Source organism: Protomyctophum parallelum (genome assembly GCF_964188405.1).
Source record: "Protomyctophum parallelum genome assembly, chromosome: 14".
Classification (NCBI taxonomy): domain Eukaryota; kingdom Metazoa; phylum Chordata; class Actinopteri; order Myctophiformes; family Myctophidae; genus Protomyctophum; species Protomyctophum parallelum.
The window spans coordinates 47,790,223-47,813,712 of record NC_139709.1 but is presented as its reverse complement, the minus strand read 5'-3'; the positions used below and the strand labels follow the sequence as shown (position 1 = coordinate 47,813,712).

The following is a 23,490-nucleotide window of genomic DNA, read 5'->3' as shown; positions in this document are numbered from 1 at the left end:
TTTTGGCGTCACCTTCTTATCAAGTGACACGCCAGCAGAACCGCTCGGAGAAGTGATGCTCGACCTTTTTAATTTCATGGACCCACAGTTTTTATATGCTGTCGAGCACGGACCCCCCCTTTGATATGATGGTTACCTCGCCTATATACACTAATCTGCATGGCTAAAATGTTATTTAACCCATTCTGACCGGGCTCCCATTTTGGTGTCGGCATCATGTTATGCTTTAGCTATTGAAAAATAGCAGATCTACAAGCTCATATCGCGCCACCGAGTGGCGCGATACGAGCTTGTAGGTCTGCTATTTTTTGAAAAATCGAAGAACGACTGACATTTTTAGAATCTGATCTCAGGTCAGAATGGGTTCGTCAGACCAGCGTGTGTCCAGTGGAAACCTCGTGTGAATCTGATCTCAGGTCAGAATGGGTTAACTCTGAGGGAGAGTACAAAAATGCTCGTTTTGGTTCCATTCGCAGTACACACGCAGTTATGGATCCATAAGTGTCCACTTTTGTTTCTGCATGTCGATCGATCATTGGCTGGGGACCCCCCCGGGAAACCACTCAAGTGCACCTGGGGGACCCCAGACCCCACATTGAGAACCAATGCCTGCCAGAGCAGTGTTCTCAAAGTGGGGTCCGGGCACAGATAGACACTAGTGGGTGCTAGAGCACCCCTTGCTCTTTTGGCAATGTGCCCTTTTAGTTTTTTGTGTCAATCTAACACTATTAAGGCAACCGGCCGGTTCCACGCGCTGCACAAAGTGCCCTTTTTTCACTTGAGTATCTGCCCCTCTAAATGAAAAATAGACGATCTACAAGCTCACAACAAATCGTGACAAAATGAGACGAATGTAGAATATTTCTAAAACGTTTTTTTGCAACACAAATCTTGTATGGGCACCTGCATGCGGCACAGCATGTTTTCAGATGGGTGGTCCAAAAATGGATATTCATTTGGGGGGGTTGTTGACATGAAAAGGTTTGAGAAAACTATACTGCCTTAGAGGAAAGAAGTGAAGTTAAATGGGTGGTCCTGCATTCCATGGGTGGGGGGTAAATGAGTAAGCGGGAGTGTGTGCTTCATAAACAACTAAATCTTACCGGGGCTGTTTACTTTATCCGCTAAAAACCACTGCAGAAAGCACGTTTTACTGTTATTTGTTCTAGGAAGGTACCCGCGGGTAAGGTTCTTCATGTATAATGGATGTTGTTGTTGAACGGTTCCACACCATTAGCTGTGGTTAAAGGCCACACTAAGAGAGGTCCCCTAACTAAAAAAGACCCGGTTTGATACCACTTGATATGCCTAAAACACAACCCATATAGCCACTATAGCCAGGGGCATGGAACTGCATGAGAAAGTCAAAATCTAATATTACAGTATTCTGGACCAAATAACTGTAATATTGATATTGTGACCATACTACCATTATTGTGACATGTTTGAATCTTTTTTTTTTAATAGATAAGCTATTTTTGCCGCGCAAATTAAAATACGGAGATAAGAGGCTTCTGCCCGACAACAACGATAAATATATTACGTATTAAAACAGCAATAAGAAACTTCAGCAAACCCCCAAAACCGCCCCGGCGCCCCAAAGGTCTCATTTAACTTCCTTAACCTTTGACACTTTGTCATCAGCCAGTTGATCAAACACACCCCCATGTGGTCCTTAATCACGTTCTGTCAAATTAGACTATACTCCTCCTGGCCCAGGCAGGAGCTACAGTAGAACACTATAGAATACCAATACTGGAACAAAATGTGTTGTGTGTCTGTCTGACTCCTCCATCTCTCCATCTAGCCCTTTCCCTATTTCTCTCTCTCTCTCTCTCTCTCTCTCTCTCTCTCTCTGTCATTTCTCCCTGGCTCTGCGGGTGCCCCTGTCTCTCTCCACCCCTCTTCTGCCCTCATGGGAGGCAATCAAATCTACTGCTACAAGAAAACGATCGTCAGGGAAATAATTGGGGCATCAGGACAGTGCAGAATGTGTCATTATGTCCAATCATCATAACGAGCGAGTGGGCCAGAGCGAAGAGCGAGCGAGCTCTTCCTCTCTCGGTCCTCGCCGGCGGTGCCGGGCGGGCTTGATGGGGCGCGATGGGGGCCCGCGATTTAGCCCGCAGCCATTTCAACCAGCATGATCACATGTGTATGTGTATGTGTGTGTGAGTGTGTGTGGTGTGTTTGTGTGTGTGTGTGTGTGTGTGTGGGGGGGGGAGCCTCTCGCCGTGGTTTGATAACACTTCTGCCATGCATAGTTATTTAACCTGAAGGCACTTGTAAATCAACATGAGATGAATGAAAATGCCTCCGTCGGGAAACAAGTGCGGTGGGAGCAAAGGCAAGGAGCACGCTGACAGTTTAATTACTCGCTGCTGAAGCCCTGTAGGCCACGCAGGATGCTCGAGACTGGAGCTGATCGACGCCTCTGTGGACATCTTAGATGTACTCTGTGATAATGTACCGTAAGCCCCCACGCTCTTAGCCCATTCTGACCTGAGATCAGATTGATACGAGGTTTCCGCCGGACACACACTGGTCTGACGAACCCATTCTGACCTGAGATCAGATTCTAAAAATGTCAGTCGCTCTTCGATTTTTCAAAAATAGCAGACCTACAAGCTCGTATCGCGCCACTCGGTGGCGCGATATGAGCTTGTAGATCTGCTATTTTTAAATAGCTAAAGCATAACATGATGCTGACACCAAAATGGGTGCCCGTTAAGAATGGGTTAGTAATAATGGATATGAAAAGACACACTCAACGCCGCATTGAAGGGGCTGAGTGAAATACAGCTAGCATTGTATTCCTGAAAGGTCTCTCTGCCTCTGCCTCTTACTAAACGTGAATTAAAATACTATTCGCGTTTCTACTCAAACCAGCAACAAGAGGGGTATCAAATGTAAACAAACAAAAATCAAGTGAAAATGACAGATGCCTGGTGATTATCTGTATTGTTTGTTTTGTTTTATTTTGTGCAAATAAATTGAATCAATATCAAACAATCAGAACTTTCAATTGCACCTCAGCTTTTGCTTTCATGGCAACAATGACTTATAGGGATCTTTCTCTTCAAATGGTAGATATCACATTTTGCTGTAAACAACTTACTTAAACCCTATATTTTATACTTTGTTGACCGGGGTCCCGCAGGGTCTCGGCCCCCACCTTTTTCTTTAAAGATGGAGTGCCGTGATTTTTACATTTTTCCAGTTTTTCATGTGTTCATGATTTTACTTCCTCAGTGTGGCAATTCTTCCTGGAGGCTGAAACCTTGACAGTCAAACGTGCCAATAAATTAAAAAAACTGTGATATACTGTAGTGATCACACTATTATCACCTCCCCTATCCCCTCCCCCTTTATCATACAACAACTGTGGGTGCAGCTTCAGTTCAGGTGGATCACCATTCACCACCCACCAGGCAAACCAGGCACCACTTAATGAACTGGTGGGTATGTCCACATAAAAACAACATTTTAACAAATACTGTACACATTATTGAAAATATTCTTCCTCCTTATATAATAATTTTACCTGATGATCATGTTGTAGGGTGTAAAAAAAATAATGGCACTCCATCTTTAATGTTAAAGGAGAATTCCATATACTAAAAGGCTTTCTTACCTTTCTTTGTAGTTGTTACGTCCCCACCAAAGAGGTCCAGGTGTTATTTTGTGCAAAAGCTCCTTATTGGCTATTTCCCCTACCATAAGCCCTAAATGAATCGCATTGAATTGAATGGGATGTATGGGGTGTTGTGCTAATTCGCTTATTTCCATCGCTCAAAATTATAATTGTTTTGTATATATCCTCTCTTCATAATGTAAATAATAACCCAAGCGGCACACTTTACTACTTATTTCGATGGAAATAAGCGAATTAGCACAACACCCCATACATCCCATTCAATTCAATGCAATTCATGTAGGGCTTATGGTTTGGGAAATAGCCAATAAGGAGCTTTTGCACAAACTAACACCTGGACCTCTTTGGTGGGGACGTAACAACTACAAAGAAAGGTAAGAAAGCCTTTTAGTATGGAATTCTCCTTTAATGTTGTTGTAGATTTGGCCAGTCATTCAACTGTCTACACCGTGGGTCTTCAACCAGGGGATCCAGGACCCCAAATCTTTGTGATAGCCTATATAGAAACGTAATCTGCAATATGATTTTTGGGGCTCTTTGGGGCCCTTGGCCTGAACAACATTGAAGACCCCTGGTGTGCAACACAACATGAAAGGGAAAAAAAACTGTCGAGAGCAGTCCCTTTGCACTTTCTTTCTCCTTCCCATGAGCACTATGAAAAAGGAAATAACAATGACGTCAACTCATGTCTCCATGGAGCTGACGTGTTAACAGCTGTGCAGACAAATGCTGCCTTCACTTATAGGCTTACTGAAGCAAAACATTCCTACCCAGATACAGAACATTAAAGACCGAAACTGTAGATGTGGAATAATTCCACAAAGAGCACTTAACCACACCCTATATTTCTCCCAGGGGGTTTATATTCCGTTTATTTGGTCCACTCCCTTTTTCCATCTACACTCTCTTTGTCCAAAATAGCACATCTACAAGCTCGACGGAAATATCAGATCTACAAGCTCACAAGCACGTAGATCTGTTATTTTGAAAGAGCCATCAAAAATGCTTATTTGAGGAACCATATCTGGTTCCTCAAAAGAGGAGATGAGAAACTTAACACAAAGATTGCACATGTTCTATACTTAAAACAATCGACTTAACATATTGAACATTGTCATGGTGTCCACTCACAAGGACGTGTGTGAATGTGTATTGAAAGATCATGATGTCTCCAGCCTTCACTGCCACACCTGACACTGGCTACGTTTACATGAAGGGTGATCATTCCGAATAAATACTTCAGAATAAAATACATCCGATGTAATGTTTTTTGCCGCGAGTTTACATGGGAAATGGTCATTCCGAATGAGTGTTTATATGGAGAAGTGATAGAAGAGCACACAAAGAGAGAGAGAGACCGTTGAACACACACACACACACACACACACACATACACACAGATCAGGGTTATCGTCATCTGCTGCTGCTCCACGTTTTTTTGTGGATTTCGGATCTGAAAAAAGGAACGAAATAACGCGCTCTATGTGCAAACTCCTCGGCGCGCCTTGGATATGAGCGCCTTGGAGCATGCTCAGAAAGACCAGAATGAACTTACATCCGAATTAGTGTATACATGAGTCCAATTTTCTTTCAATCGCATTGAACATCGGAGTAATCCGGCCAGTGACATCGGAATGGTTTTTAGATCGCATCGAGCGTTTTCATTCGGATGTAAGTTTTTGTAGGTGTTTACATAACAACGTTTAATAGGATTGAAATTCTATTCGGAATGAAAAGGGGATTTAACTGCTCATGTAAACGTAGCCAGTGTGAAGCTGGACTCAAATGATATGAGGGCTCATGGGAAAGGCTCCAGGACACATACTGTAGGTTCTGAGAGGCTTCAACATATAGTCCTTCTGCCAGCGCCCAAACACTTCCAGGCATTCTGCACGTTCTGTCACTGGAACGAGACATGAGAACTTAGTAAGCCAAGTTCGCCTCATTGAGTCATGAAAGAGGGGACTGGCTCTGAAGCCCTTGGAACACCATCTGAGATGTACAGTATAACCCATTCTGACCTGAGATCAGATTCATACGAGGTTTCCACTGGACACACACTGGTCTGATTAACCCATTCTGACCTGAGATCAGATTCTAAAAATGTCAGTCGTTCTTCGATTTTTCAAAAATAGCAGACCTACAAGCTCGTATCGCGCCACTCGGTGGCGCGATATGAGCTTGTAGATCTGCTATTTTTCAATAGCTAAAGCATAACATGATGCTGACACCAAAATGGGTGCCCGTTCAGAATGGGATAATTATAGTATAGGGGTGTAATGATACAATCAAATGATATCGATGTAGTAAATAGCATCATATCGTATCGACATTTTATCCTATATTGTGGTCGTTTTGCAATGCAAATAGTCAGTATTGAATTCTTTTGAATTGCAATCGATTGCCTCGATGCTAAGTACTTGTGTGTTGTATTTAGCAAAAGAAAAAGGAAAATGAGGACATAAATAATTTTTCCATTCAATTTCGCTACACTTGGTCTATCGATAAATGTGTGTATTCTCTGTGTTCATGTTCAGGTTTGTCCATTATGTGTTCAAATACAATGTCCATGTATTTGCCAGAGATTCACTGTGTTTACTTATTTATATAAATAATATTTTTGTCCCTTGGACTATCCACATGTATCACACATATTTCATGTATTTGCTAAATAATTGCTGTACCGATTTGAACCCATTCTGACCGGGCACCCATTTTGGTGTCAGCATCATGTTGTGCTTTAGCTATTTAAAAATAGCAGATCTACAAGCTCATATCGCGCCACCGAGTGGCGCGATACGAGCTTGTAGGTCTGCTATTTTTTGAAAAATCGAAGAACGACTGACATTTTTAGAATCTGATCTCAGGTCAGAATGGGTTCATCAGGACCAGTGTGTGTCCGGCGGAAACCTCGTATGAATCTGATCTCAGGTCAGAATGGGTTAAATACCGGTAATCATATCGTAACGCCATAATGAACCAATATCGTCCATGTACGGTATCGTCAACCTTTGTTACGTGTATCGTATCACTGTTAACCCATTCTGACCTGAGATCAGATTCATACGAGGTTTCCACTGGACACACACTGGTCTGATCAACCCATTCTGACCTGAGATCAGATTCTAAAAATGTCAGTCGTTCTTCGATTTTTCAAAAAATAGCAGACCTACAAGCTCGTATCGCGCCACTCGGTGGCGCGATATGAGCTTGTAGATCTGCTATTTTTCAATAGCTAAAGCATAACATGATGCCGACACCAAAATGGGTGCCCGGTCAGAATGGGTTAAAATGTATTTTTAGTTTTTACACCCCTAGTAATTGTATACAATTGAGCATTGGTTCACAACCTTTTCTCCTGGATCAGGGCCCACTTGAAATGACCCAAGGGTGGTCAGTCACATGAGCCATGTACATTTTCAGAGCATGTCTATTTTCTGGCTTGGATCAATGGAACTACTGTATATGCAAACGTATGCAAAATAAGAAAAACATTCAATACCTCCTGTACTTTAACCCATTCTGACCTGAGATCAGATTCATACGAGGTTTCCGCCGGACACACACTGGTCTGATTAAACCCATTCTGACCTGAGATCAGATTCTATAAAAATGTCAGTCGTTCTTCGATTTTTCAAAAAATAGCAGACCTACAAGCTCGTATCGCGCCACTCGGTGGCGCGATATGAGCTTGTAGATCTGCTATTTTTAAATAGCTAAAGCATAACATGATGCTGACACCAAAATGGGTGCCCGGTCAGAATGGGTTAAGCCATTTTGATCTGAGATCAGATTCTAAAAATGTCTGTTTGAAAATGACAGTTTTCTGAAAAAGCTGTTTCTATGTCAGGCGTTATTCGATTTTTAAAAAATAGCAATAGCAAGCTCGTAGCCCGCCACTCGGTGGCGCATCTTCTATTTTTCAATAGCTAAAGTATACCAAAAGGGGTTCTCGCCCAAAATGGGTTAAGTTTCTAATTATCTAATTATCACAATGAAAGCTTCTAAAGAAATTAATACCATGAGTTTCTCTTTTATTTTATTAACCCATTCTGACCGGGCACCCATTTTGGTGTTGGCATCATGTTATGCTTTAGCTATTTAAAAATAGCAGATCTACAAGCTCATATCGCGCCACCGAGTGGCGCGATACGAGCTTGTAGGTCTGCTATTTTTGAAAAATCGAAGAGCGACTGACATTTTTAGAATCTGATCTCAGGTCAGAATGGGTTCATCAGACCAGTGTGTGTCCGGCGGAAACCTCGTATGAATCTGATCTCAGGTCAGAATGGGTTAATGTTATATTATCATTCAAATGTTAATGTTTTGCCAGTTATGTGGAGGCCCACTTGCAATATCCTCATGGTCCACCAGTGGGTCCCAAACCAAAGGTATTGAGAATCGCTGATAAGTGTTCAAGCATAGACGTCGTCAGCCAGCAATCCCAGTCCCGTGAAGGATGGATATTGATCCAATTGAGAAGAATGATGTAATGTCATGTCATGTCATGTCATGTCAGGACAGGACAGGACATGTGTCACATGACATGTCACATGGAGTAGCAGGCCCGGCGCCAGGATGAAATGACAGAGGGAGCAATCGGGGGCAGGTATTGGACATGAAGACAATACGCCACATTTGCATATCTATAGAGGGCTTTCAAGCAATGGAATTTAATTGAATGCCTGGAAATGTACCATTGTTTTGTCTGTAACTATTTGATCTAAGGGGGCAAAGAGGTTGATTTAGGGGGGGTAAACACCCCCTTTGCCCCCCTGTGGCGCCGGGCCTGTGGAGTAGGCTATGGCATACTCTCGCACACCGAAAATATAGGCAAGCCCACACCTGGTTGCATCAGGGGGGGGGGGGGGGGGGCTTGTAAATGGCATGAAAGTGCTTGGTAGGATATCATATCTCCAAATCAACTTTAGGCCTACTGTTTGACCTCTGAGGCCCTATAGTCTTCTGCCATTAAAACAGGACCACATTTATTTAGTTTTAGGATAGACAGTGCACAGCAGCCAATCGCTGATAGTATAGTATGTGTATAGTAGTGATATTATATAAAGCCTATTGCTTTAACACAAATTGGAAACATTTATTTTGCTCCTGAGCTTTGGGCTCTGCCAAAATAGATCGGATGAAGAATCCAGCCCTTTACGCATGTGCGCGGCGCACACACACACACACACACACACACACACACACACACACACACACACACACACACACACACACACGCACACGATAGGCCTACCACGGGAAAACAGTCCCTCGGGGTGTGTTCATGTCTCACCTGTAGATCTTGTACCTGGTGCTGAAGCCCTGCTGGTACCTCTCCACGGACTCGGTGAACTCCAGGGAATGGTGGAAGGGCCCCTTATCGGACAGCAGCCAGCTCAGGGAGGACCCCGGCGGGGCGCCGCCGCCGCCGCTCGGTGCCGCCGAGCCGTCCGATCCGACCGCCACACCACCAGCAGCAGCAGCCAGCCAGAGGCTGAGGACCAGGAGGACCACCCCCTCCCATAACAGCGCCAGACACAGCCTTCTAAGACCGACTCCCTGGCTGCTCATCCTTCACCCAGCGACACCTCATCCTCCTCCCAAACGTGACCCGTGTCCTATAGAGGACAACAGCATGGTGAGGAGGGATGTGTGAGACATTGCATTAAGGACGTGCACATGTATGCAGCGTCCTTCAGACTGCTGCGGGACAAAAAATTATCCTTATAATCAGGATAAATTCTCGATGAAATATATCGTAAGTGAAATTATATATTTCACTCATTATATTTCATCCTGATTTTATTCTGATTTACCTTAATGCATTTCACAACCGATATCTGAATTAAAATGTTATATAGGCACTCAGGCCACTTACCAAATGTTTTAACACGAACCCAAAGAGTGTACTGTGTACGTATTTAAAAAAAGAAGTTAACTCCCCCGTGGTCGTGCGAGTTGCTCAATGACAAAAGCTTGGCTCTTCATGGTTCCGGGAAAAGTCGCATAACACATCAGTGCCTTTGATTTAGCAGGCTCCTCCAGGCTCAATCGAAAGAATGGATTTACTCTCCCATAAGTTGATCTGTCGCTGCCAACTTAAGCGTCTGTCTGTGCGAGGCGGCGAACGGCAGGTGCGACAGCGACAATAAGTTGAAGCCACCACGAAGGATAATAGATAAATTGTATATGTCCGCGTGTCGGTCAGAATCTGCGGATTCCAAAAAAAGAATCAGCTAGAAAAAACGAAGCAAAACGAAAAACATCCAACCTAGTCAGTCAGTATCTGAGTGAGCTGTGTTTTCTTTTTGTCAAATGTCTTCTCTTGTGTTGCACGTTACCGCTTTATTGCGGTGTCTGCCGTTGCGGGCTGATCCTCTTTCTGCGAGAGTCGGTGAGCGAATGGTTGGAGGGGGGACTTTCTCCGGTTTTCAGGAGAGTGAGTGAGTGCGTGCGTGCGTGCGTGCGTGCACAGGCAGGCAGAGAGCAAAAGAGGGCAAGAATCAAGAGGCAGGATTCATTCAAATTTCGAGGACAGCAACTTTATGATGAAAGATGATGATGATGAAAATCACAGTGAAGGAGATGGCGATAAAGAGGAAGAAGATAATTCACCAATCTATCCACAAAAGCAGTCTGTCTGTCTGTCTGTCCTCTTTATTTGCCATCATCAGCAGATGGTCCCATGCTGCTCTAAGCAGATATCACATTACATGTGTTAATAAGTAGACTAATAATAGTCTAATTATGTGCCAACATTCCTCCTTTCACTGCTAAATGCCAAGCTTCATTCTTGTTCTTTTCCATGCCCCATATCAGCCTTGCCTGTCATAAGTTGTTCTGACTGGATTCATCAAATGCCAAAACAAAAGTGTGTTCCTTTGAAACGGATTCACCTTGCATTAGTTTTCACATGCTCTAGATTCAAGTGATACATGATTCATTATTAAAACTTTCCCAAACTCAAAGGCAAATTATGCAAAACAAGGAGAAAAAAACTGCAATACTTCCTAAAAACTATAGTCTATCGTTGTATGATTCACCTTAATACTTCACTACAAATACAATCCAACTCTAGTCACATTACATTATACAATGACTTCAGAAACAGTCAAACCCAGCATGGCATGAAGTTTCATCAGTGATGTGATCCATAACGGTCTTTCTTAAACCTGATTTATAGGCTTAACATGGCGTGACGCAGTCCTACGACAGATAATAAATTGTGATTTTTAACAGTGAAGATGTGTGAGAGGGCCATGGACAAAAGTGTATTCTTATTGTTATGCCCCTGTTGGTGACAGCTGTGTCCAGAGGTGTTAAAAGAAAAACATCCGCTCATCATTACCATCCTCCCAAGATGGTAATGGGCTTGTTCAACTGTCCCCACAACTGAACAACAGCTATACCGCTTTCTGCTTCCATCATTAATGGCATGCATGGATGTATAGACCGATTCACAGAGGGGTGCCCTGGGCGCGGCCATTACTGAGGGGTAATCCATGGAGCAGGTGCTCCGTAGGCCAGGTGTAGCTAATCAGTGCTGCTGCACTCAATGGTACACCTCAGTAATGGCCGCACCCAGGAAACCCTCTGTGAATCGGTCTATAGGTAATAGGTATAAATGAGAGTTTTTTTATTTTAATTTTTATCCCACGATTTTTGTAACCCAGTTTTCTTTTCACCCAGTGCCAATTATCTAATGTAATCCTGGGCGCTACACTTCCTCTGCCAACCTGGGGGGGCAGCGGACTGACCTCATGCCTCCTTCTATGCATGAGGAGTCCAAGCTGCTTCTTTTCACCTGACAGAGGGGAATTTCCCCGGCCGGACGTAGCCGTAGACGTAGGAAGGGACACGTTATTCCGACCAGTTCCATTCCCCTCCATCAGGTGCCCCGGCTGGCCAGGGGGAGGTAGTTTTAGAGACCAGGATTACGGCATGTTTTTGTGAGGGTATCTACCCTAGGGGACACGGGGAGAACATGCAAACTCCACACAGAAAGGCCCTTTCGCCAACCCCCGCCTCGGGTATGGGCACTGATGACGCGGAGGAGGGAACACGCCGCCAGTGCCCACAGCGTCCCCAGCGGGAATCGAACCCAGGACCTTCTAGCTGTGAGGCGACAGCACTACCAACTGTGCCACCGTGCCCCCTTAAAGGACAACTTTAGTTTTTTTCAACCAAGGTTCATGTTTTAGGTTGTTATTAGAGAAACTAAAAGGTGAGTGTTCATTTTCTTTCATTTGCTGCTTTCTTTCGTTTTAGGGATTTTAGCAGTTTTTGACAGGGGGGCGGGGGCATTCGAGCATGGGGCTAAATATGTATTTTTTTAACACAATTTTATGGTGATTTATTTTTTTATGGTTTACTATAGTCCTAATAAACGCCAGGAAATTACATCTGGCCACAAAAGATCACGGGATCTATTGAATGTGACAAACTGACATATTGAGCCTATACACACAGTATAAGCCTTCCCCCAGTAGGCCTCCTTTACATTCAGTAGATCCTGTGATCTTCTGTGGCCAGATGTAATTTCCTGGCGTTTATTAGGACTATAGTAAACCATAAAAAAAGAAATCACCGTAAAATTGTGTTAAAAAAATCATATTTAGCCCCATGCTCGAATGCCCCCGCCCCCCTGTCAAAAACAGCTAAAATCCCTAAAACGAAAGAAAGCAGCAAATGAAAAAAGATTAACACTCATCTTTTACTTTATCTAATAACAAACTAAAACATGAACCTTGGTTGAAAAAAACTAAAGTTGTCCTTTAAATGAGAGTTTGTATACTCTAACTATATGTAGTTGCAGGGGCATTTAACCATTGGCTGGAAAGCAAGCGCCTGTATTCAGGATCCGTTGGAGTTTGAGTTCCTCCAAGTATACGTGTATAATATACGTATACAGTCCAATTCTCGTGAATATGTCAGGTATTTCTGGAGGGAATTTTATGGTCACAGCATGCATGTGACCATAAAATTCCCTCCACGTTAATTTAACCTTCAGTCTTCACCACATATTAATAATATACAACGTCGAACACAAAGTCCTGAAATTTGTGTTTGATAGATCATGTCCCTGTTGTATTAACCATGCTTCTGGGCAATAATGTTTACCGTTTGGAAAGCCTGTTTATTTCCCTTTTAAATGGTGCCCCATTTGTAAGGAACATGCCTTTGTGGGATGAGCGGCACAGCTGAGTAACTGGTTTTGTGGCCATGAAAATATGTGCCAAATCTTCAATGCCAATGCCCAACAGCTGCTGTTGCTAGTTACTTTCTTTTATTTTATTGTATTTTCTTTAAATTGGACAATTGAGGTCTATCAATGACAAGTGGGGTAGGGGCACACATAGGCCTTCCAGGAGTATAAAAACACACATTTCCCTGAACTTTTTGTTGGATGTTTATTGTATATTTTATGAGTCTGGACAGGCATGGAGGTAAACTGCAGCAGGTTGGAGGAGGCATATTTTGTATAGTGAGTTTTCCCCTATCTTCCATGCAGCAGCATCGTTCTCAGCGGACACGCAGCCGACAATCTTACATGAACCCTGAGCGCCAGAATAAAGCGCAGTGCTCATGACCCTGTGGATTACAGTGTTGAGGTCAGGTCAGGCCTGGTGAGTGGTGACAGGTGCAACACAACAGGATCTATCAATAGATCTCGTGTCCGCTGAGGAGGGAGAAAGTGAAATGCTACCATGGCATGTGTGTGTGTGTGTGTGTGTGTGTGTGTGTGTGTGTGTGTGTGTGTGTGTGTGTGTGTGTGTGTGTGTGCGTGTGCGTGTGCGTGTGCGTGTGTGTGAGGGTGCGTGCGTGTGTGCGTGCATACTCGCTTATTCATTCATTTATTCTTACCAGGGACAACTCACATCAATCACATTTTCAGTTTTCACATCAATGTAAATGTGCCAGAGTTAGCTAAGAGCTATATCTTTCATCTGGGCAGGCTGTTAAAATGGTCTATTAAAGCATCAATACAAAACAATACAACAACAAGACATAGGTTCTAAACACAAAAAAGTTACAGTAAGCCATAATGTAGGGAAAAATGGCAACAATGAAAATGGTGTGCTCTGGAACACTGTTGCAGTATGGAGGCTCTAACAGAAAAGACTGTTTGCCCAAACGTGCTATATTCTGTGTTGTACATGCAGTCCCCTTTGGTAGTTGCCTTGATGCCTTGCCAGTACTGTCCTTCCTCCCTATAAATGCAGTGGAGGAGGTGCAAGCCCATTTAAAACCTTAAACACGAGAAGCATCTGCAGAAATGCTTAAAACGATCAAAATGAAATGAAACTGTACTTTTGAACTACAGCATACAGTACGGTAATCTTGTCATTAGGTTGTCATTTAAACTCCAGCGAGAGGCTATATGCTCCAATTCGGAATCAATAACCTATACGTACATTGATTGTCCTTTTGCTTTCATGTTATTTGGCAAGTGTTCTGTGAGTCTTAAGAAAATCCTTATTCAAACTCCAATTGGCACAGTCGATTCAATAACCAGGAGGTCACTTCTTTAAGGCTTTAATTGCTGTAGTCATCACCGCTTTCAGATGTCTGTACTCTGGACACTCCCAATCAGATTGGAAAAAGCTCCCTTTGAACTCCTCTCAAATGCAGGACGCTATTTTCTCAGTCTAATCTTCAGGCGGAGAGGATTTGCAACCCCTCGGCGGCCCGATGTTGTGATCGTTAATGATATGGAAGTCTGCAATTTGTATGAGGAAAGAATAGCAGAAATGAAGGAGGCTAAATAAGCCTTCTCCCTCTGGGTTGTTGCAGTCTCTTGAATCTAGGTCTTTGTTGTGTGTATATATGTGCACACGTGTGTGTGTGTGTGTGTGTGTGCACGCGTGCGCGCACGTGTGTGTGTGTGTGTGTGCGTGCGTGCATGCGTGTGTGCGTGTGTTTGTGTGTGTGTGTGAGTGTGTATGTGTGCGAGTGCGTGCGTGTGGTCGTGCGTGTGTGTGTGTGCCACATAGTAATTGAAAAGTTCCAAGTTCCCTCATTTCCCTGCTACTGTAGGCTACCTTCCTCTGTCTCCTCCCTAGCTCGCTCATTTTGGCTCATATACTCGCCAGTATTCTTCCCCCTCTTCCTGCCCGCCTGCTGAGCGTTGGCACTGATCTGAGTTTGTTTATTTGTACAGTAATATTATCCCATGGATTTCCTACTTTGGGCGGCAGTGATGCGTGGAGAAAATAGAATCTCTGGGCACCGTCCTCGAGGGTGACGTGAGAGTCCTCGCCATGTTCGTGTTGCGAGAACGCTGAACTGCAACTGAACTGACATTGGCATATTTTTTTCATGTGAAGATGTTGGCACAGATTAACCCATTCTGATCGGGCACCCATTTTGGTGTTGGCATCATGTTATGCTTTAGCTATTGAAAAATAGCAGATCTACAAGCTCATATCGCGCCACCGAGTGGCGCGATACGAGCTTGTAGGTCTGCTATTTTTGAAAAATCAAAGAGCGACTGACATTTTTAGAATCTGATCTCAGGTCAGAATGGGTTCATCAGACCAGTGTGTGTCCAGTGGAAAACCTTGTATGAATCTGATCTCAGGTCAGAATGCGTTAATAAACATGTGGTGTTTGAGTCTTAATCATTTTGAACCTGGAGTCCCTATTTTGGGCATGTCAATTAGAGGCAAAAAACCCCTTCAAAATAAAATAAAATAAAATAAACTTAAAAAACAAAGAAAATGTAGATACGGTAAATTAATGAATTAAAATCACAATGCCATTTTTCCTACGACAAAGTACATCAGGGCTCAAGTTTTTAAGATTCTGCATGAAAAAATGTATCTCCATTGTGCTCAGCTATACCTCCCAGAGTTGTGCACTGCTCTTCTGTTTCAACTGATAACAATATTGTGTGTCTCTCCATGAATACAAATGTGTTCAACTTGGTAATTACTAATTCACTTTGCTCATTGTTTGCAGAGTGAATTGCAGTTGATGAATCAAGCACGAAACAGATCATTGCCAACGCTCATGTTTGCACAGCCATTGTTCTACGAGAGTATCTGCGATCGGGAAAGCAGCACAACTTGGCAGGTGGGAGAATATGAAAATGGAGGTTAAAATGGAAAGTAACCGCTGGGTCTTGGCTGTGGTAATTCCATTAAACCTGGAGCGCAGACAAAGATTGTGCCAAAACCTCTCCAGTAGCGAATAATTGGCAGCTAGTGCTTTGCAGGAAGTATGTTTGGAAATGAAACAGAATGCCTCTTTCAGTCTGAGTGGGAGGATGTTGTAAAACATTACCAATCACGTCAAGGCAATAAAGATATACAGTCAAGCATCATTATGCTAATAATTTAATACCCATGATATCAATCCATGCCTTTGTTTCATCCCACCATCATTATCCCATTCTGACCGGGCACCCATTTTGGTGTTAGCATCGTGTCGTGCTTTAGCTATTTAAAAATAGCAGATCTACAAGCTCATATCGCGCCACCGAGTGGCGCGATACGAGCTTGTAGGTCTGCCATTTTTGAAAAATCGAAGAGCGACTGACATTTTTAGAATCTGATCTCAGGTCAGAATGGGTTCATCAGACCAGTGTGTGTCCAGCGGAAACCTCGTATGAATCTGATCTCAGGTCAGAATGGGTTAACAAAGGTCTCTTTTCCTTGATCACATTTGCTTTTGTCCTCAGGACACAGCGTCCTAAGTATTCATAAGGTATGATGGCCTGGCACCACAATACGGTTGAAATGTTGACCCCTTCACAAAACTATAAATTGTCATGTCTTCAGATCAAGGACTCCTGGTCGTGCTTCATGGTTCTAAATGGAAATCGAGAGTCGATGGTGTTTTTACTGTTGTGGCTCCAAGGCTGTGCAGCAATAGCCTCCCACTGCGTGGCCGGTTCAGCCAATACTGTACGGAATACAGTAAAAAGAAATCTCTCATTATTCCATTGCCTTTTCATCAATGTTATTGATGTGCATCCTGCATTGTGCTCTACTGTGTATGCTTGCCTATTTGTCTGTCTGTCTAGTTTATTGCGACCACAGGTCACATTTACTATGAAAATGTGCATTTCCTGTTGGTCTGTTACGCCCCTTTACTATGAAAACGTGCATTTTTCCACCGCCGAAATGAGTTTTCTTCGACTGGTGACTGGCATCTCCCTTAGAGATAGGGTGAGAAGTTCAGTCACACGAGAGAGACTCGGAGTAGAACCGCTGCTCCTTTGCCTGGTTCGGGCATCTGGTTAGGATGCCTCTCGGGTGTCTCCATGGGAGTTCCTCGAGGCATGTCCCACTGGGAGGAGACCCCCGGGGGCAGACCAAGGCGCAGTTGTAGGAAACACATCGACTCACTGGCCTTGGAACGTCTCAGGATCCCCCGTCACTAATGTTGCTCTGGAGAGAGAAGTCTGGAGCTCTCTGGTGGAGCTGTTGCCCCCGCGACCCGACTACAGAAAAGCGGTTGAAGATGGATGGATGGATAGAAAAAACTCTGTGACTCGTTTTGTCCTGTACAGTGTGCAGGACAAAAAGTGTACAGCGTACACCAATGTTATTGTAATGGGTTTTACGGCTTTATATAGTTCACCTGTACACTGTAGAGAGACAGAGAGAAAATTGATAGAGGGTAGAAGCAGGATGATGTTTGACACAAGCATTAAGCCATCTGAAACCAGTTGTGATGCTTAGATGATGTAAATAATGCATTAACAGCCCACTGAGGGGGAACATTGCAATTATCTAGGCCTATTCATTTTTAAACTGATCAATACAATACAGTGCATTGGTAATGAAAAAATTCACACAGTGTGCAGTCATTTAACGGGGGGTTTTCATTCAAGTTTATTATTATTGTGCCGCTGACTTGTGCAAATCAGTTTTTTTGGTTATTCAGGTCAGGGTGTGTATACATCCAAAAGGCTTTGTCATGGCTCAGGTTGCTGCGCCGCATCTGCTATTTTCTGCTACATCCCTCCCTGTGTATGGCCTTTCATTCTTGAGCCACGGCGGAGCGGAGTGTTGACCTAGAATGCTGAGAGACTGTCACATAGCTGGACATGAAAACAAGTCTGGGGCCAAAAAAATAACCTCTAGTCTATACTTGCTTATTCTTCTCCTCCTCTTTGAGCAGGTGCCACAGAGCTTCTTCTTGCTTTGCCGCCATCTTTGCCGCAGTGTTTATTGTAAATCTGTTTACTGTAAATCTGACATATCCGTTCAGATAAATGTATATAAAGGTATATAAAGATGCAATACGAAATACTTACTGTAATAGATACAAATGTTATTTCAACGAATCTATATGGTACAGCAGTGGTTCTAAAACCTTTAATTTCAATGACCCCTAGTTTGCATACAAAAATAGGGCCACGGGGACCCCCATAACTCTGAGAGTGTACAATGCGATGCAAGAGTGCACTCTAGCCAACACCAACTCGGGACTCCATATATACAGTGTTGTTAGCTAAGCTGTCGTGCTGCAGTGAATATACTTCTACATTCTTTCCCTTTTTTTGGCTCCCATAGTGTCCGTTTGCTTGCCACTATAGTTTCGGGTGCCTGGTGCAGTGCCCTGCCAGCCTCATCCTTCTCTCTCTGACTTTGTGATAGAGGACCACATTTCTGATGTGTTCCTTCCGTCCATGTGACACATATAGTGCCATTCGTAGCATTCTTGTGTAGATTCCATCCAGGACCGTTTCCTGTTGTACTGTGAGGGTCCATGTCTCAGCCCCGGCCCATACAACAGTATTGACTCCACTGTATAGCTATGAACAGTGCTGCCTCTTGAGGTCTTCTACCACGTCTGATTTGTGTACAAATGTGTAGTGAGAGTGGTTTAACGTTTTAAACCATTAAAGTTTAAACCATTAGCACACTCTTACAAACCAGAGTAAGGGTTAATTTGGACTATCAGTCATTTAGCTGGGGACCCCTTGGAACCCCTGCAAGGACCCCTACCTCTGCAGTGGTTGGAGGTGGTCTCCCTACTTCCGTTGAGGAATGTAGAGGGGGACACAGAATGCTTGGGTGACATGAAGCTCATGAGCACCATTTTGACTGAGTGGTACTGTAGATATTTAGTCTCTCGTGCAGGGGATTGTTAGAATGTTACAGATTGTAACTTTAATATGACTTAGCCCCTTAGCTCGTCCCCCATCGCGACCATCTGAGCAGCCATCAGCTGCAGAGCTTAGTTGAATTTCAACTACGCCAAAACCGGCGAACACGGAGGGTTAAATTAGTACACTAGCCTGCCAAACGCGGCTTTCTCGTGTTCCAGGGTTTGCATTCTTTAATCCATGTTTTGATCCGATTCGTATCGTTAGCCACCGATCGCTAACACAACAACACCAAGTAGGACAGTGGCCGCGGCCATTTTGAAAATGCACGCACATCCACTTCCATTCTGAGCCCTGTATTCAAAGCCCTGCATCTCAGAAACGACATTGAGGGGCAGTTTCTCTTGCCCAGACAAGCGTTTTCAACGGCCTGTAGCAGGCGCTGTGATACTTGCGTTCGGGTTTTTCTACCACCGACCGAGAGAACAACAACCGGTCACAGCAGTTTGTCACTGTCTGTAACATGCAATTACGGATATTTGGCTCTTCAAAGTAAGTGTTACGCGCAATAAAACCTTGGCAATACACTATTAATGAATGGCGGCGGTTAAGTGTTAAGTATAATTTACTTTACTGGAGTATTTCCAATGTTTTATACTTTTACTTCTACTAAGTTTCAGAGGCAAATATTGTAGGCCTACTTTTACTCATTAAGTACATTTTGAATTCCGTACTTTTACTCGTAAGTATTTCTACATTGCAGTATTGATACTTTTACTTAAGTAAAACATACAGTATGCATACTTTTTACCACTGGATAAAAGTCTACCTAATTGTCCTCTGCTGTGATAATGAAGTAGAGGATAGAGTATTTACATTCTTTTGTTCATTGTTCATTGTTCATTGTTCTAACAATTGTTCAATACAAAAGCTCAACTTATTGTTTATGAGGACCATTACGATGAGGCTATATTTTTACTGTATTTTCTGTGAAGCTCAATTAAGGTAAATTATTTGCCCAAACTTCTTGCGAGCCCATACAAGCAATTGCCCTACAGTTTGAACTCCTCACAATTGCATAAATAAATCATATTCCCAAAACCGGTTCTGCAGGTAATAATTGAAGCATGAATAATTTGGTGTGTATAATCATTAGTATTTGTAGTGAAATGAATTATGAATAGGATGGAGTATCCGTGCATTTGACCTTAACTGTGCTGTTATTTCCCATTTATGTATTTACTGAGACCCCAAGCATGTCATCATAAAAAGGTCGCTTTGCGCACCGTCATTAGAACTAAATCACGTTGCTAAGATGAAAGGTGGCCTAGCTACCACCAAAGTGTGAAGGTTTGATCCTTGTAACTGCTGAGTTAATTTAAATAAGGATTTGTAGTGCTCTCGAGGGGAAATTTCAAATTACTTCTCTGCATCGATCGAGCAGTGTCTTTCTGCTCAGAGTGAATAAATAAATGCAAGGGGAGCAGTGGAGTTTCACTTTCTTCAGAGGGAGCACATAATATACTGTATAGGGCAGTGAGGTTCCCAGACTATTTCATGTCAATGGCCTCCACATTAATATACTAATCTGCAACGTGTCGCATTTCAACGCATTGGTAAATAATAACCGATCTACATTATTATATAGGGTTAAAGTGGTCAAACTATATGTATCCAGCAAAATAGCTGGAGTACAACTTGAGATTATGACATCTGTGAATATAATGTAATGCAATGTGATGCCTCTTGGTACTTGGCTTTTTCTTTCTTTTTCCCTATCTCTGCAAGAGAGGAGCTGTGAAGTATTTGTGTGATCTGTCTGTATTGTGATGTGTTGTTTTTTGTATCCTGATGACTGCTTGGCATAACATGAATTTCCGCAAAGGATAAATAAAGTGCTGTATCTACAGTATCTAATCTATCTAAACTGATTTTGCTGGGGAACCCCATCAAGGACTCATTAACCCATTCTGACCATTCTGACCGGGCAAAAATAGCAGATCTACAAGCTCATATCGCGCCACCGAGTGGCGCGATACGAGCTTGTAGGTCTGCTATTTTTTAAAAATCGAAGAGCGACTGACATTTTTAGAATCTGATCTCAGGTCAGAATGGGTTCATCAGACCAGTGTGTGTCCGGCGGAAACCTCGTATGAATCTGATCTCAGGTCAGTGTCTTGCTCAGGCCTCAGGGGAACATAACCAGGTGTCACAAAGCCTGGATGAGTGAACCAGGGATGACCACTGTACCTCCTGAGAAACTATCTCCTATGCAAGCTTCAAAATATATCAAAAACACATAATGCTTCTCTTATAAGTTGGTGAAAATAGCAGATCTCTACACACTCACAACGAGCTGCATAGCTTGTATAGTGGCTATTTTCACTACAAAATGGTGATTCTTAATGTAAGTTTGGGTCCGGGGGGTATATCTTTTAGGTCACCGCTGAAAACTCGCTAGAGTGAACTCGCTATTCCTGCTTTCTGGAATACATACTGCTGTCGGCATACAAGGAAGCTGTGGAAAGCATGTTGATTATCGGTGATTGTTTTTCACAACTTCAATAAACCGTACTGCTTTATGTATGTATAATTAAAGGTTTTAATCTGGTTGTTTTGTTAAGATATAAATAAAATGTACATTTCACTGAAAGCCTAAAAGGGAAGAGGTGAACTGTAAAACAATATGAAAAAGTTAAAGGTGTCCTCACGTAAAGGTATATATCTTATTTTATCATTTCATTTATATGATTTGTTTATTTAGTTTATTTTATTTTATACAGTATGTTGTATTGTATGTCTATGAAGTCTGTCTTTGTACTATGTTACAAAGTTTAAAAAAAAGAAAGACAAAAAGGGAAAGACTTGGGAAAGCAATGAGAAATCCTATAAAGTAATATAACCTATTATTTCTTTCTTTTTCAAGGACAAATGCAAATGAGGCTTATTAATTTATGCAAATTAGTATTCTTCTTTTGAAGTAGATGCATTAATTCACCTAAATTCAAGTGATGAAATTTGTTATTTATAATTGCTATTTGTGCTAGGAGATTGGACACTGTTATATGGGACAACACTGCTGGTTTCTTTCTTATCTTTCAATGTTTCACCATAACAGCATATTTGATAAAACATTCCTCTGTATAAATACAAAGAACAAGGAAAATGACAACTGTGATGGAGTCTATTCCTGGGGAACGTTTATAATACACATTATACAGTAGTGCTGGATGTCAAATGCCTACTGTAGCTCAGTGATTCTCAACCTTTTTAGGCCGTGACCCGTGAAACAGTGATGTGTTCTACCGTTATGTTATATAACATGCTGTGCCGTGCTGACATTTCTGAATAGGCGTATTGCGTCTGCTAACAATTTCGTCCACCACGCGCGAGCGTCCAGCCTATACATGTCATGCATGCAGGGAATAATCATGGCATACCGTCCGACAAAACATATATAGACTACAGCACTGCTCCCATAATCATATTTGAACTGGGAACCCCCCCAGCCCCACCACCCTGACAAGTTCTTGGAATATAGGAGTTGAGGCATTACATTTTTTTTAGCCTCGATAGCCAGGCTTTCATTTCGTCTGCGCGAAAGATGAAAGCCTGGAAAAAGCCGTGGGCTGAACAAGTCTAAAAGTGGGAGTCAACCCTTCCGGGTGGGCGTCGCTCTAAATGATGTGACGTAGCGCTGCACTAGGGGGGAGAGGAGGGGCCGGGGGTGACGGACAGATCGATGAGATCCAATCAGGGTGCGCGCATTTCTGAGGCGCGACCCGCCCCTCTAGACGAGAAATGTCTCGCTCTGGGTCAGGCTACATTTTGTTTGACTCGGTTACATAGATAGTGAAAATAGCAGAAGCTTACTTGTAGATCTTTTTATTTTCACAAATTTTCCTTTCTTATTGTATATTATTTGACAATGTGGCCTTTTTATTTCTTTTTTTTTAATCGTTTGTCAGGTTCACATCACTGTACTGTACAAAGCAATCACTCAACCACATCACTCACCAGTTTCTAATATAATTCCATGTAATACTTGACTGCGGTATAGGCAAAGAAAGGTTAAACCGATTTTTGAGAAGGTCAAGTTGTACGAGCACCATGACCTTCAAAAGGCTTCACAGTCTAAAAAACCCCAACTCTGCAGACATACTGTAACAGGCAAAGACTGTTAAAATAACTTGTCTTAGAGAGTGAAGAATCAACAACAGGTGATTCATTTAATGAGAGGTTAATCAGTTCAGATTATTCTTCTGAGATGGACAGGAATCCCACTTATCACAAACTGTTGAACCTGAGTACCTGAGGATTTATTATAGAGGATGTGATGAGGCTTTTGTATACAATATACAAAAGATAATAATATTGGATTGTAATTAAATGGAAAAGAAGATAACGGTTAAACATTACAGGTAACGTAAGATACAAACTCTAGCTTTACTTAAACTCTTGCCAGCAATAGGGGATGTGCAATTCTATTTATATAATTTTGCGGTGAGGAACGGTACCCACATTGATTCTAAACATCAAGTACACTTATCTATGTACATTAGTTCAAGTACATACAGTGTCAGCAAAACAACCATGGTTGTTTGTTTATTTGGTAAATTTCTGGATAGGCAGCTTATTTTTATGCATTTCTGAGCTGGTCGTCTTCCTCAAAAATATGCTACTGTGGATTTTGTTTTAAATCAAACACTCAATGTGCTTGATGGATAGGTTTAAGTGTGCACTGCAAGGTTAAATGACAAGCAAAGCAGGC

At 42.6% G+C, this 23,490-nt stretch overlaps 1 protein-coding gene across 1 annotated transcript in view; it reads right to left on the bottom strand.

The window, feature by feature from the left end:
• LOC310870378 (BMP/retinoic acid-inducible neural-specific protein 3-like) overlaps window positions 1-9,744 on the bottom strand; it is a 32,777-nt gene extending 23,033 nt beyond the window's left edge. Inside the window, exons 1-2 of the mRNA XM_083781568.1 lie at window positions 9,537-9,744; window positions 8,952-9,276 (exon numbers count right to left, since the gene is read on the bottom strand). Coding sequence (XP_083637694.1) covers window positions 8,952-9,229 — 278 coding nt within the window. The 5' untranslated portion in view covers window positions 9,230-9,276; window positions 9,537-9,744. The remainder of the gene's footprint in view (window positions 1-8,951; window positions 9,277-9,536) is intronic.
• Between the last annotated feature and the right edge of the window lie 13,746 nt (window positions 9,745-23,490).